The sequence below is a fragment of the Apus apus genome, chromosome Z (genome assembly GCF_020740795.1).
Source record: "Apus apus isolate bApuApu2 chromosome Z, bApuApu2.pri.cur, whole genome shotgun sequence".
Taxonomy (NCBI): domain Eukaryota; kingdom Metazoa; phylum Chordata; class Aves; order Apodiformes; family Apodidae; genus Apus; species Apus apus.
The window spans coordinates 21086912-21101318 of record NC_067312.1 but is presented as its reverse complement, the minus strand read 5'-3'; the positions used below and the strand labels follow the sequence as shown (position 1 = coordinate 21101318).

At 36.2% G+C, this 14407-nt stretch overlaps 1 protein-coding gene across 7 annotated transcripts in view; it reads left to right on the top strand.

Annotated features, from left to right (window-relative positions):
- The window catches only part of ERCC8 (ERCC excision repair 8, CSA ubiquitin ligase complex subunit), a 29748-nt gene extending 16461 nt beyond the window's left edge, over positions 1–13287 (top strand). For 4 of the 7 annotated variants that reach the window (XM_051641947.1, XM_051641948.1, XM_051641950.1 and 1 more), the window contains 4 exons: positions 153–277; positions 5259–5456; positions 9834–9920; positions 11651–13287. In XM_051641947.1, the coding sequence (XP_051497907.1) occupies positions 153–277; positions 5259–5456; positions 9834–9920; positions 11651–11713 (473 nt within the window). In that variant the 3' untranslated portion in view covers positions 11714–13287. Of the gene's footprint in view, positions 1–152; positions 278–5258; positions 5457–6231; positions 6306–9420; positions 9480–9833; positions 9921–11650 lie in introns of those variants that run through there. The other 3 variants (XR_007891771.1, XR_007891769.1, XR_007891770.1) reach the window with 3 other exon arrangements.
- Positions 13288–14407: the final 1120 nt, after the last annotated feature.

Genomic DNA, 14407 nt, shown 5'->3' with positions numbered 1-14407 from the left:
CCAGATGCTTTTATAAACCAATCATTAAATTATTAGTTTTCTTACATGTTACCATTTAAACAGCACTTTCAGTACTGTACATTGAAATAAAAATACCTGTACAAAATAGTAGTTCTTTTGTAGAAATCTGAACCAGCTATTTTTCATGACAGCAAACACTGCTCACAATGGGAGAGTTAATGGTTTATGCTATACAAGTGATGGGCTTCACCTGTTGACTGTTGGTACAGATGATCGGATGCGACTCTGGAGCAGCTCCACGGGCGAAAACACATTAGTAAGTTTTCAAGAATCTTAGTTTATATTTCTACTTATCTTTAGAAGATTTATAATATGCAATTGTCATTGCAACTGTGGATATTTATATATTTTCAGAAAAGGGATAGCTGCTTAATCTAATGCTTTGAAGATTTTGTGAGCACTTTTTTTACCAATTTCTTATTTCTACAAAAAAGCAGTATGAAGAAGCCTGAATTTACTTAAAGATTGAATATAGTAACTTTGGCATCATTATTTCTGAGCACAGCTGAAAACACTTCAGGCAGTAGTAAAGGCCCTAGTATGCAGTGACTGTTGGTAGGAATTTTTAATTTTTTTTTTTAACTATTAGTTGTTAGCATACCTATCCACAGGGCAGTTGTCCATACCTTAGAGTTTCACTGATTGACTGCCTGGCCTTCTTGCACATTTCTTTGTGTTTTTGTAGAATCTTTCTTGTGGAGCTGTATAGCAGTGTTAAAAGTACCTGTCTCTCTACATTTGTGTCGCAACCAAATTGGGTAGAATGAGCAATTAAATCTCTGTTCCTGCTGGTTCCTCTTAAAATTTTCATTTCGGTAAAGAAAGTTGTTTCCTATGTTTATTGTGAAAGACATACTAGGTAAGTCAGTTTCCATGGGATTTTAGCCAGTTGTGATTATGGTCTGTCATTGCTATCAAGAAAGGAAGAAATTTTACTCTACTATAGAAATGGTTTATTTCTGCTGCCTAGTTTCACAGCACAGCAAAATAATTCCTTATAGACATTTAAATAAAAGGACTTTTCTATCACCATGCTACCCATATTTTCCAGATTGTTCTCAGCACTTCAAGACATGTTTTTGTCTTTGATCACTGATAAAATCAAAGGGCTGGAGCATCCCTGCTACAAAGACAGGCTGAGAGAGAATTGGGATTGCTCAGCCTGAAGAAGAGAAGGCTCCATGGAGAGCAGCCTTCCAGTAGCTGGAGGGGGCCTTCAGGAAATCCAGGGAGGGGTTTTTCACCAGAGAGAGCAGTAATAGGACAAGGGGTAATTGTTTTAAATGGAGAGAGGGTAGATTTAGGTTAGATAGCAAGGAATTCTTCACCATGAGGGTAGTAAGGCACTGGAATAGGTTGCCTAAGAAGGTTGTTGACGCCTCCCCCCGAAGGTGTTTAACGTCAGGTTGGGTGAGGCTTTGTGCAGCCTGGTGTAGTGGGAGGTGTCCCTGCTCATAGCAGGAAGGCTAGAACCTGATGATCTTTAAGGTCCCTTCCAAACTTAACCATTCCATGAATCTTTTCTATTCTGCCATCGCAAAAGTAGATAATACAGTTCATTCTCCTGTCACCAGCTGGATCACTGTTTTTTCGGGTTTTGTGCCTGTGAGTTCATTGATGTTTCACAGGCTATTTTACAGTGTTCTTATTTGGTGTGGGATAGCTTGATCCTGACTTCCTTTTTCAAGTCCAGCATTGTATTGTCCAGAGTACTATATTTTCACACACTGCCCAGAGATATTGCTTCAAATAATTTTAAGGCACCAGCAGACAAATAAATTCATGTACAGGTAGTACAAGTTCACATCACAGTCACTTTATTTCCCTTGCTATCTACTCATTTTGATCTTCATACTTTTTTCTGTACCTTTCAAAAGATTCAGAAATTAAGCCATGCATATTATGTTTGAGCAATAAGCCAAATTCAGGGCCTAGTGGATTGTTTCAGTTAGTAAGAGAAATGAATACTGGAGTTGTACACATCTTGTGTACATCCTTTATCATAAAAAGGAATAGAAGGTCCTGATTCACTGAGTATGTGAAGAATCAAACAGAAGGAAGTAGGTTTTCTGTTTGTCTGTGTGTTCAAAGAACAAAGCCAGTTTTTAAGATGTTTCTTCAGGTTTGGCAGCTTTTTCCTTTCTATTACTCCTCTGTCAAGCAGGAACATTTACACTGACTATATCCATATAATTTACTTTTCTCATCCTCCACTCCTTCCTTCTGTTGTACGTGCTGTTGTTATGAGTAGTGCTGAATCTTGGGAATTGTTGCTGTTACAGCTCACATGCTGTGTAAATGAGTTTAATTGCTCTTTATCAGCAGATATGCCTCTTAAAATTACTAGCATTAACAAGTCTTAACACCGTCAATATTTACAAATGCTGTCTTTACAAAATGAGCAGTATTATCCAGAAAGGATATGACATAAGCTCCACATCTCATGAAAATATCCTCTCAATATGAAAAAATACCAGCCTTCTTGTGTGATAATCAAACTCTCATAGTCTACAATTTTATGATGATTAAGAGAGATTTTCTCAGGACTCTTTTTTTTGTTAAACTTCTCTTATGTAAGTGTTCTTTGATACGAAATAGCATACTTCAAAAATAGAGCAACAAGTAATCTTCCTTGCCTGGCTCGTGCTGACTGATGCTTATATTTGCCTCAAACTTTGGACTGAGGCAATTGATGTAATATGGATCAAGCACCTGGAAAAAGCAAGATATTTTTATTAGAATATTTACTGATAAGTTTTACAATTCTGTTATTTTATAGTCGAAAGATTTCGCACTTAAGATTTGGTTTTTTTTTTTAACTATAGGCCATAACATGTTTAGGTAGGGGGCTTTTAAATTAACCCAGATAGCTTTGGTAGTGTTGTACATATAAGTAAATCTCTGTTTTTCGGCAGAAATTAATCACGTAAGTTGTAGAATACTATTTGAAAGCCAGATCTTTTAGATGTGTAATACTAATGAGTTTAAATTTAAAGTACTGATATTCTTATTAGAAAAAAATACGTTAAATTATAAAATAATGTGTGAACTTCAGGTGTTCCTAGTGAACTTCTCCCTCTTCATGAAAAAAACCCAACATCTATGTTTCATTTGTCCAAATTCTAATTTTTTTTTTTTATGAAGGTTTTTTTAAAGGTAAGCTATACTGTTTTCATTAATATATTTCTGTATTTTCTCATGAATACACTTTTCATGTCTCAAAGGACATAATTAGACTGATATATGCAACTGGAATATTTCTGGCAAGTTTGGAAACTTTCCACTTTCAGACCTTGGTGAGATGTTTATCTGTATAGGGCTTGACAGAAGTTTGAAATGTAGAGACACTAGTAAGCTGTATTTCTTATATTACATTCATTTGTAAGGCTTTCCATACACCTCACAAGCCAGGTCTTAGAAATACAGTATTTGCTCCTATCTCAGCTGCCCTTACAGGGAAAAGTATTGAATTTGTCACTGATGATTTAGCTTTGGTTAGAAAATTGGCTTTTTTATCACTCTTAACTAGTACATAATAATTGAGCAGTTATTCCTCATATGTTTTTCCTTCATGAGACTCTTCTAATCCCTTTACTTTGCCCTTTGCTTATGCCATCCTTCTGCTTGCCCTTCAGTTGTTTTTATTCTGCCTATTAATGTCCCATTGTTCTTGGTAACTCTGGAGGGAGAGATGCAGAATTTTTCTCTATGTTACAGATGTTTTTCCTCTCTTCCTGAGTTCCTCCTACTTCCCCAAGCAAGGGATGACTTGCTGAGAAATCCTTAGGGCTAGTTCTTGCATTGTCAAGGCTGATGCTTCTGTTCTTTTTTATCCTACTGGGATATGCACTTCAGAAATCCAGTTTTTCTGTGATATCAGTCAACACCAGTAAGCAAAGGGCACTTATCAAGTAGAAGGTAGTGGGGATCAGTTTTTCTTCAATCTGTAGATTCTTGCAGTACTGGGACCAGTACTGTTTAATATCTTCCTCAATAACATAGACAGTGGGATCAAATACACCCTCTGCAATTTTGCAGATGGCACCAGCGTGAGTAGTGTGGTTGCCACACCTGAGGTACTAGACACCATCCAGAGGGACCTGGACAAGCCTGAGAAGTGGGCTTATATGAACCTCAGAAGGTTCAGCTAGGACAAGTGCAAGCTCCTGCACATGAGTTGGGGCACCCCCAGTAAGAATATAGACTGGGAAATGAAGGGATTGAGAGCAGCCCTGCAGAGAGGGACTTGGGGGTACTTGCAGCCCAGAAGGCCAACTGTATCCTGGACTGTGTTGAAGGAAGCATGGCAGCAGGTAAAGGGAAATTATTCTGCCTCTCTACTCTTCTCTGGTGAGACCTCACCTGGAGTGGTGTGTTCAGTTCTGGAACTCTCAGCACAGGAAAGATGTGGATGTGTTGGAGCGGGTCTGGAGGAATGATACAAAAGTGATCAGAGGGCTGGAGCACCTCCTTTGTGAGGAAAGGCTGAGAGAGTTGGGGTTGTTCAGCCTCTAAAAGAAAACGCTCCATGGAAAACTTATTTGGCCTTTCAGACTTTTTAGTAGGGCCTGTTACAATAGGATGAGATGTAATGGTTTTAAACTAAAGGAGGGTAGATTAAGACTAGATATAAGGAAGAAATGTTTTACGATGAAGGTGGTGAAAAACCTGCACAGGTTGCACTTAGTGGTGGCAGGTGCCCCATTCCTGAACCATTTGAGGCCAGGTTGAATGAAACTCTGAGCAAGCTGTTATAGTTGAATACGTCACTGCTCTTTGCAGGGGCAGTTGGACTAGATGCTTTTTCAAATCAAACTGTATACTGTTATGCATAGGGACTTCTTTTAATAGGTTCAGTATCTGAGAGAAAACTATTGTGTTGGATCATATAGGAAAATGTTTAAGGTGGTAATTCCTTGACCAGTTCTAATTTCAGTTAGGTGCTCATTGTAGGCCTGGCATGCAACAGCCTGTGCAATTTCTATTTCTAAGTGTGGAACTGCTGATTTTTAGGCATGTCTTTCTTTATGTTGATGTTAAGAAGAGTGAACTTTAATGGACACAAATTTATGCTCTTGATACCCGTCTTTAATTGGAAATCTTTAGTTGTATTAACATTGTGAAGCTTAAAATTCATTTTATTGAACACTAAAGAAGAGATGAAAATTAACTTTTCATGTGAAGTTATTTCCTGTAGTTTTATTTAATAGCTAACTGCATAATCCTTCATTTTACAGGTGAATTATGGAAAAGTCTGTAATGAAAGTAGGAAAGGACTCAAATTCACTATCTCTTGTGGCTGCAGTCCAGAGTTTGCCTTTGTACCATATGGTAGTACCATTGCTGTTTATACAGTTTTCACAGGAGAACTGATAACTATGCTTAGAGGACATTATAATACAGTTGACTGCTGTGTATTTCAACCTTTTTTTCAGGTAAGTGAAGTACAAACAATATTCCAGACAACCTGGAATACTTTTGCAGATTGCCAAACCATTTGCACAAAACTTTTCAGGGATGTGCTTCAATCAGAGATCTTGACATAAATGGCAGTTCCATGACCTGTGTATCAAACAAGGAAAGTTTTGTTAAGTTTTTGGGTTGGTCCTTTCTATATTGGTTTCCTTGCACTTTTGCTTTTTGTCTCACATAGGTAACTTTTCAATATATCTAGAGTAACTTTTTGGCTTACGTTGTTGTTAATAAATTATATGCATTAAAGCTTTTGTCTGTTTTCTGTAAGACTAAAGAGGAGGCACTTGTCTTTCTCTGAGATACACAAGACTAATCACAGTAAGAATGTGAAGTGCTTTTCTGTGAAGTGCATTATTATTGCTATTGGTTCTGAGAAACCTCTGAAGTACTTTGCTAAGGTGATCTTGCTCAAATGCCTGTGCAGGCATTTGATCACTGGATCTATCAAAAATATGTTAATATTATAATAAATGGATAACTAAGCTTAATTTGTTATGACATGCTTCAAAACAGATTGCTCTTACGGCTTGTGGTGTGGCAAGAGCAGAGTGGTTGTATGGACTTTAAGGCTGGCACATAGTTGCCCTCAGATGTTGAGGACTGTACTTTATGTTCCAGCTCTTCCTTTCTCATCTGTTGTTTCCAAAATATCAGGCAGAAAGGGCACAGGGATATCTTTTAATGACTTCTTGTACAATACATCCTAGAAGTTAATCTGATAACTCTTGCTTTGAGTCCAGTACCTTTGACTGAAGCAATGTTTCCCTATCACTGAGATGGATTCAGCGAAAGTTTTGGACACTTAACAGGTGAGGCAGTAGAGCTCAAGCTAGTTAAGTTTGCTAGACCTGAAAATCAGTTCTGGAATAGGCAGTGGTACACTAAAGCCACTGAAAGGTGAAATATTCACATTATAGCTAAGGCACATAGTTTTTGGACTGTTCTTGACTAGCTTAAAAAGCCCTTTGTGTTTTTAAGAATAGTTTCCCAACAAAAGTGCTGGTTTGTTTATCTTAAGTGATCTTTGGTGTTCTTTTTGATAAGCTGAAGACATGAGGCTCACTAAATCGCACTGTAAATCATATTTTTCAGCCCTGGAAATGTACAACTATTTAGAGTGTTTCTATTGTAGCTTTCAAGATCCTTAGACTAGGAACACTTGTGTGAGCACACGCACAAGAACAGTATCCATCACTATAGCTATGGATTTATGTTGGCAACAACTTCATTTATTTATCTGTTGTGATTCCTAATTGTTTCAGAATCACCCATTTCCAGAGGTCAGTTCTATATTCTGGAAATGTGACTGCATTTTCTTTTTCTTTCGATGCTCTGCTTTTAATTGTGTTAAATTCTTACTCCGATAAAATAACGTTACTGTAGTCAGTGTGTCAACACCAGATGTAGTGGTAGTGTTATTTTAACTGTGTTCACATCTGTATTTCCAAAAAGCTCTTCTGTCTTGAGACAATTAAGTACATTCATCAATCTTCATATAATTCCAATAGAAATAATGATTTCCCAGTTAAAGTTTGTTTTCTGAGAATGCAATAATTTGTAAAATTTATAGTTACCTGTTTTACTTTTGCAAGAAATAGTAAATCAAGATGTTACAAAGTTATTCACAGCAGTGTGTTTTTATTTTCAGTTACTAGTTCTAAAGAAAATCACTTTTATTTGACAAAACTTGCTTTGTTGCAAACAGTGTTGACCAGTCTTGTTTATATTCCTGTATCTTAACTCTGTGTTCAAGACTTTGGATTGGTATTGAGTGTTGCCAGCCGCTCACATTCTTTCTGTTAATTACTTGTATTTTAATCACTGTCTTTGTTTTACCATGTAACTGGAACAGGCTCTAAAAGGAACTTCAGCATTCTAATTAGGTATTTGAGGTGTCTTCTGTTTGCTCAGAGCCATTATAATCAAATCAGATCACTGATACACAATCAACCAGCTGTTTGCAATCCAATGCTATTTGTCTTTATCTCTTCTTATGAGGTCCAAATTAATTAGCAAGTTTGTATGGAATGCCTCTTGTGTTTGAGATATTGTGTGGAGCTGTCTTCAGAGTAGTGTGATAGGTAGCTAGTGTGCATGTATTTTGAGGACCTGGGAATAGAGCCATAAAATCCACTAAATTATAGTTGATCTAAAGTGTTGTTGCATAAATATCTCTGTAAAGGTAAGAAGATGTTTGTCTGCATGAGTAATAAGAATTGCAGAATTTAGCCCTTTAATAAGATACAATAATTTCATAGGACGTTGACAATTTCAAGGGTGGTGTAGAAGAGGAAATCTGCATTGTGCAATCTCTTAGATGATATTTACTGTTGGATCTAATATGCTAGGTAATATTGTGTCATACTAGCTGCTTAAAATAACTGAAGTAAACAAATAAGACATATGTTTTCTGAACAAGGAATGGAGTAAAGCACCAAGCATGAGTTAGCATACCATAAAATATTAGATATGCATCAGGAAACAATTTTGATTTACATTTTACTACTTCTGTTGTTCAGGAAATGCCAGAGACATTTACAAAGGTATCTGACCTATCCACTGGTAGGCTAATAAGTAAAGGTAACTGAAGTTAGATTAGATCTTAATAGCAATCTTTCCTCAGATTCTTAAAGCATAATATTTCCATATATTGCACCTTAAATATGCATGGAGCATGTTTATAGTATGATACATGTGTAAGTCCTATACTGTATCATAAACCTGCATGGAGCTCACTGGCTCCTCTTTTGACTGACTTACATCTTAAGTCACCATTTCAGGTTATAATAATTAATTGTAAGAATTACTCAACGCAGTGGATATTAACTGAAGATCTTACTAGACCAGCATCAGAAAGTAAGACAGGTGGTAATAAAGGTTAAATGGAAGTACACTGATGTTACTATGGCATTATTCACAAAGAGAGAATTTGGCATGTGGAGAGTTCTAGTGGTATTCTGTATCCTGTAGAAGACAAGGGGCCTGAGCAGAGTACTGCTGACAGGATAAAGTGGGATGTGGCCTACACCTTGGTGTGACTTTGATCTGTCTTCTTTTAAGCAAGATAAGTAGGATGTTTCTCTCATGAAATTATACACTCTAATCTTGTATGTGTTTCATTCATTAATAACTTTATGAATGGGACCAGTTTTACAGAAGTGAGTATGTCAGCTCTCCTGAGTAGGATTGCCCTCATAAATGTTCATTTATAGGAGTTGGTTATTAAGTTCCTGCACTAACTCTCAGCCTAATTTATGCAGTTCTAGAATTAGTTATACATAATATAGGAGACTTTCTGCGAAGACAAAATTGTAACATTTTTTTAACTTATGTTGAATCAATGTATGAATAATGTGAACATATACACAGAGTTGCCAGTTGAAGTGTAAAGGCTAACCTGAGTAAAGCAAGGCTTTCATACTGTTAGCCTGAATACAGAAAATATACTTTATATGTTTCACTCAGGCAGTTAAAATGCATGGAGATATTCAAATGATGTTGGACATCACATATATACAGGAATATGATTCAAGATTGAAGGCAAATGAGAGCTTCTTCATATGTGTTAATTTAAATAGCACTTTGGAAAATAGAAGCATTGTTATTGTCAAATTTACTGCAAAGATGGTGCAGTATTTCTCATCAGCAAAATTTCCTCTGTTTAACATGACAGAAGTCTTTATTCCCTGTATTAAAATAACTAAGAAGGATAAGCTGTATTTTACTATTAGATGTTTGGTGTAGAGACTGTTTGCTTCCCTGTGTTTGCAGAGTGCCTTGCACAATGGGATCTCAGTCCTTAGTCATTACCATAATAAACAGAGTTATTAATATTAAAAATAATATATTGGTCTTTCTTACCTCTGCCTTTGTAACAGGATACAGGCTTCAAATTGTTCTTTATTTGTTCTTTTCCTTCCCTAGGCATACTGAACCTACATTTACTTAATACTTTGTTCCATACTTAGGCAGTCTTCTAACAGGTACTACTAGATGCTTTTGAGTTTATTCATATTTTTTAGTTATAATAAAACCCTCTTTTTTTTTTTTCCTTACTTCTCCACTGAACATAATTTATTTCATAAGATTCCTAACTGTTAAAATAGATGTATTTTCAGGTCATAAGAGAGAAGGAAGAAGAAAAGAGCATTTAAGCAATGAAGTTCATTTAAATGTGGGTAGTGCTGTTTTGGTGCAGTCTGGGGAATCATTTATTACAAATTAGAAAATGTGTATTTATTTAAAAATATTTCATACACTTGTTTTCCCCAACATTATATCTATGTCACAGTTTAGTAAATTTGAGTTAAAATAATTTTTGCTTTTTTTTCCTTAAGGAACTTTACAGTGGTAGCAAAGATTGCAATATCCTTGCATGGATACCAGCTCTTCGAGAGCCAGTTCCTGATGACATTTCTGAAAAGGTAATGCACATGAGTTTGAAACACTTTTATGGCCTTTATACTTGGAGGGGTGATGTGGAAATTAAATATTAAGTATGTGTTTCACCATCAAAATTTGTAACAATTCTTAATTACAAGGAGAATTGCCTATTGCTTCTGTGCAGTATTTTGATTGGTTTGGGGTTTCAAGGGCTTTTGCTTTCATAGTATAGTAAAATCTTTTGCAGACTTCTAGCTTCTCACTTAATTAAAAATACTACATGTCAATTTGGCTATCAGTCTTTCAACTTTTACTTTAGCTTGCTAAATTTCCGTACTGCTTTCTGTAGTTTATGTTCCTTTAGAACTGAAAAGGTGCCAAAGATTGTATTTTAAGTTGTTTAAGGATATGCTGTGTATTAAACAGTAAAATTAAGAATGTCACAGAAAAATACCCAAGTATTTTTGATGCAGAAATATAATTAAAAAGATTGTGAAAGAGCTTCTTTTACTGTCTGAAGCAAGATATTCGGGCTGTTACAGGGAAAATCATATGTAATGCTGTTTTCCAAGACAACACTATCTGTCTCTTAGTATTAAAGCTGGGCAATAAAAATTTCAGTTAATAGTTTGAGGGGGAAAAATGGTAGTTTTTAAGGAACTGAAACTATCTGCAGAATTAAAATCTGGAAAACTGTACTACTGTTAAAAAACAGGATATATTAAGGCTTTGGCTCATAGAATATATAAAATCTGCTTTTCAAAGTTTCTAAAATACTCCATTTTGGATGGGGGAATGATAAGAAGCATAAAATTTCTGTAACATTTCCCTTGCCTTATAAGACAACTTATTTCAAAATTATCTTATTCTTAAGCAAAGGAGAAAAAAGTGGTTTCAAAGGTTAGATACCTTAAACCAAAAATGTGTTGAGTTGAACTGAAATGAACATTTTTGTTGTCACTAAGAATTTAGATGTGTGTAAATAATTTTTTCTTAGTCTGGAAAACAAAAGCAAACGCACAACAACACGGTTATTTACCTCGCTCTGCTTAGAATTCCTGTTTTAAATTTGGCATGGTGGAGATATCTAATATGTGCCATTGTTCTGAAATCCAGTAAGCTTCAGCTGCTGTTTGCAAATGCTGTAGATAAGCACTGCCTCTGAAAGAAGCAGTTCTGCTGTGCACAGCCTGCTTGTTCCTGTTCCCTCTCATATGCTAAAACAGCCCTTTGACTGCCTGTATGACCAGAAACTGATCCCAGGATAGAAGTGACCAAGAAACAAATTTTACCCTGAGTCAAAACTGTGATTCCATGTAGCTGCACAAATCCTTTTGCTTGACCCTGGGGGAGCTGAGATGAGAAACTGTTGTTGAATATGGATAGAGGCCAGGACTACTTTTTGAGACAGTAATGCTCAGTTATGCTGGGCCAGGGAAATTATGAAATAAAACCAATGACTCAAAACAAACACAGTAATATCTGTATTCTGTATTTTATACCAGACATTTGTAAAACTTCCAGTCAGTGGTCCAAATGTATTTTTGTTGAAATTGGACTTTATTAAATAGAATATGATTTATTTTAATAATTTACCCTGACTCTAATCAGCGGAATGGCCGAAGAAGTGGTTTAAAAAAATCCAGGACTCATGAGAGACACAATAGCTTGTCTACATCTAGTAATTTTAGAGTTGCCTTTAGCATTGCCCTTATTTTATTTTAGTGTTTTTAATTAAGCAAATAACTGAGAGACTTTTTATTTTCTTTAGTCTCAACAGCATTTAAATCCAGCATATGAAGACGCATGGAGCAGCAGTGATGATGAAGGCTGAATTTCAGTTATGTGCTGATATAAAACTGATATTCAAGCACTGTGTTCATGGACTTCACCCACAGAATTGGATATTGTTAGATTTATTATGACTGGATTTTTGGTACAGTTCTGTTAGAGCAAAGTTTTTCAGAAATAAGTTTTCACTGTTTTCTGTGTTATTTCTTCACTGTTAAATGTAAAGGATTACTTCTTCATACTTACTGACTTTTATACTTGACTTTATGTATTGGTATACTTCATTCAGTGTTGAACAGCTGATAAAGGAAAAATAAAAGCTCTTGGGACCAGTTAATATTGCATTGTTTCTGGTATCACTAATACATAAGGAGATAATCCCTGTGTTTCCAAGACATGATACACAAGATTTTGAATGAAGGAGGGCTAGCTCAGGGATACTTACAGCTTAGTTTTATCATTGCCTAGATGGAGCAGACTGTGTCGGTTTTCAAGTGCTTATGTGCTGTGGAAGTCAATGGGATTTTGTGCCTGTTCTTTTGCATTTTCAATTTTGCTTGTTTCTCTATGAATGTAGTGTTCAGCTCAGAGGTATAGCTAGGATCATCTATTCAAGTATTTGCATAGTGATGCCGTCAACTAGTATCTGAATCTGTCTTAGAAGATTAAGAATAGAAAATAGTTTAATCTGAATTTTTGTTGCTCCTGTTAGCAGGTTTTTAAGATCAGTCTTGTATGTATGAATCTCTCACTTCCCTAGCCAGTGTGAAGTATTATTGTACAGAAACAGGCTTGAGGTACCACACAAGGCAGACGGTGGATCATGTTTCAAGTTAGAAATATCAAGTATACTCCTTTAAGCTGTTTTCATCTGAATTTGTGGTGTTAATGCCTGCTTTGTTTTGAAAGGGAGGAGATTTGTGGGGTTATCCTGTCTCAATCACTAGTTTAGGCTTCAGACATAGTGTAGCCAACCATTCTGAGAGCTGAGCTACAGGTTCTCTTCTGATGTAGATGCAGATCCTTGCAAAACAGAGCAGGTACTAGAACCACAAATTTCAATGAAAGGAAAAAGGTACAAATAAATGAAAGATAAAAATTTAATCTTTCTATGGTGTGCATTATTTCTGTGATTAGTATGCATTTTAGAATTCATTCACTGTGCTTTGATACTTTAATATCTGTACAAGATACAGGCTGTCACTTTTTATACCAATGCAGAGTCATGCAGAGTGGGCATATCAAGAGAATGTTATAAGTAAACAAGCTTCATATGTAGTGCACATTTACTGGGAGAGACCCAAAAGTTAAAGTGCACTATCAGCTGAAGTTAAGGACCAGCCTCACACTCTCACTTTACGGGAACAGAGAAGTGAATTTTCTATTTTTTTGAAATTATATTTTTCATTAGCAATGGTGGCAGTTCCCTCTAAAACTGGAAAAACTAGGGAACAAATTTGAAGAAAGATTACACATTTGTATTATTATCTTGAAGAGGATAACTTTTGCAAGTTACAATTGTTTGTATATGCCAACTGTGCTGCAAGGAATTTCTAAAAATGTGCTCAGTATACCATAGAGCTAGTTATTAAAGAATAAATGCCTTTTTAAAATCCATTTTCAGTTATCTGTAATATGACTATAAATGGTGTTGATTTTAAAACAAAAAAAACCCCACCGAAATCACCCACATCAGGTGTACAATGGACTGAGGATGGTGTATAAAATGGAAGAGGCAGAAAAATTGTTTATTTTTAAAAGGTGACAAATCATAAAAACTAAACTAATAAATTAAAATGTTGCATCAATTATCTTTTTTTAAATAGCCTTTCTCAAAAGGAGAACAAAGGAGCAGAGCCTTTTCCTGTGTTTTGAGTACACAGTTACTGAGATTGGAAGGGAACAAAGGAGATAATCTAGTCCAACTTCCCAGCTTAAACCCTGTTCACCTAATGCAGGTTGCTTGAGCTTGTGTCCAGTTGGGCTTTGAGTATCTCTGCAACCTACAAACCTGTTTCAGTGTTCAAACATTGTTGGAGCAGAAGTTTCATCTTTAGATTTGAAATAAGTTTTCTCTATTTCAGTTTGTACCCGTTGCATCTTACCTCATCACTAGATACCACTGAGAAGAGTCTGACTTCCATCTTCTTTACTCTCCCTTTCTGTGGCTCTATCAGATATTTCTACACATTGGTGAGAACCTCCTGAGCCTTTTCATCTTCAGGCAGAGCAGTTCCAGCTCTTTCAGCCTCTTCTTGAAGGATCACCTCCCTCAGCCTGCTGACAGTGCTCTACCTAACACAGTCCACAATGCTGTTGGCCTTCTTTACTGCAAGGGCGTGTTCCTGGCTTATGGTCACTTCAGTGTCTACCAGCAGCGTTAGGTCCTTTTCCACAAAGCTGCTTTCCACCACGTTGTTCCCAGGCCTCTTTTGTTCCATGTACTTTTTCCTCCCTGGGTGCAGGATTTGGCATTTCGCTTTATTGAACATAATTTGTTTCCTTTTTGCCTATTTCTTCCATTCTGTTCTATCTTCAATGTCATTAATGAAGATATTAAATAGAACTGTCCCCACTATCAACCCCTGTAGTACACCACTACTGACCAGCCTCCAACTGGAGTTTATGCCACTGATCACAACCCTCTGGGCCTGGCTGTTTTTCAGTCTCACAGTCCGCTTACCTAGTCTGTACTTCATCAGCTTATCTATAAGAGTGTTTTGGGAGACTGTCAAGA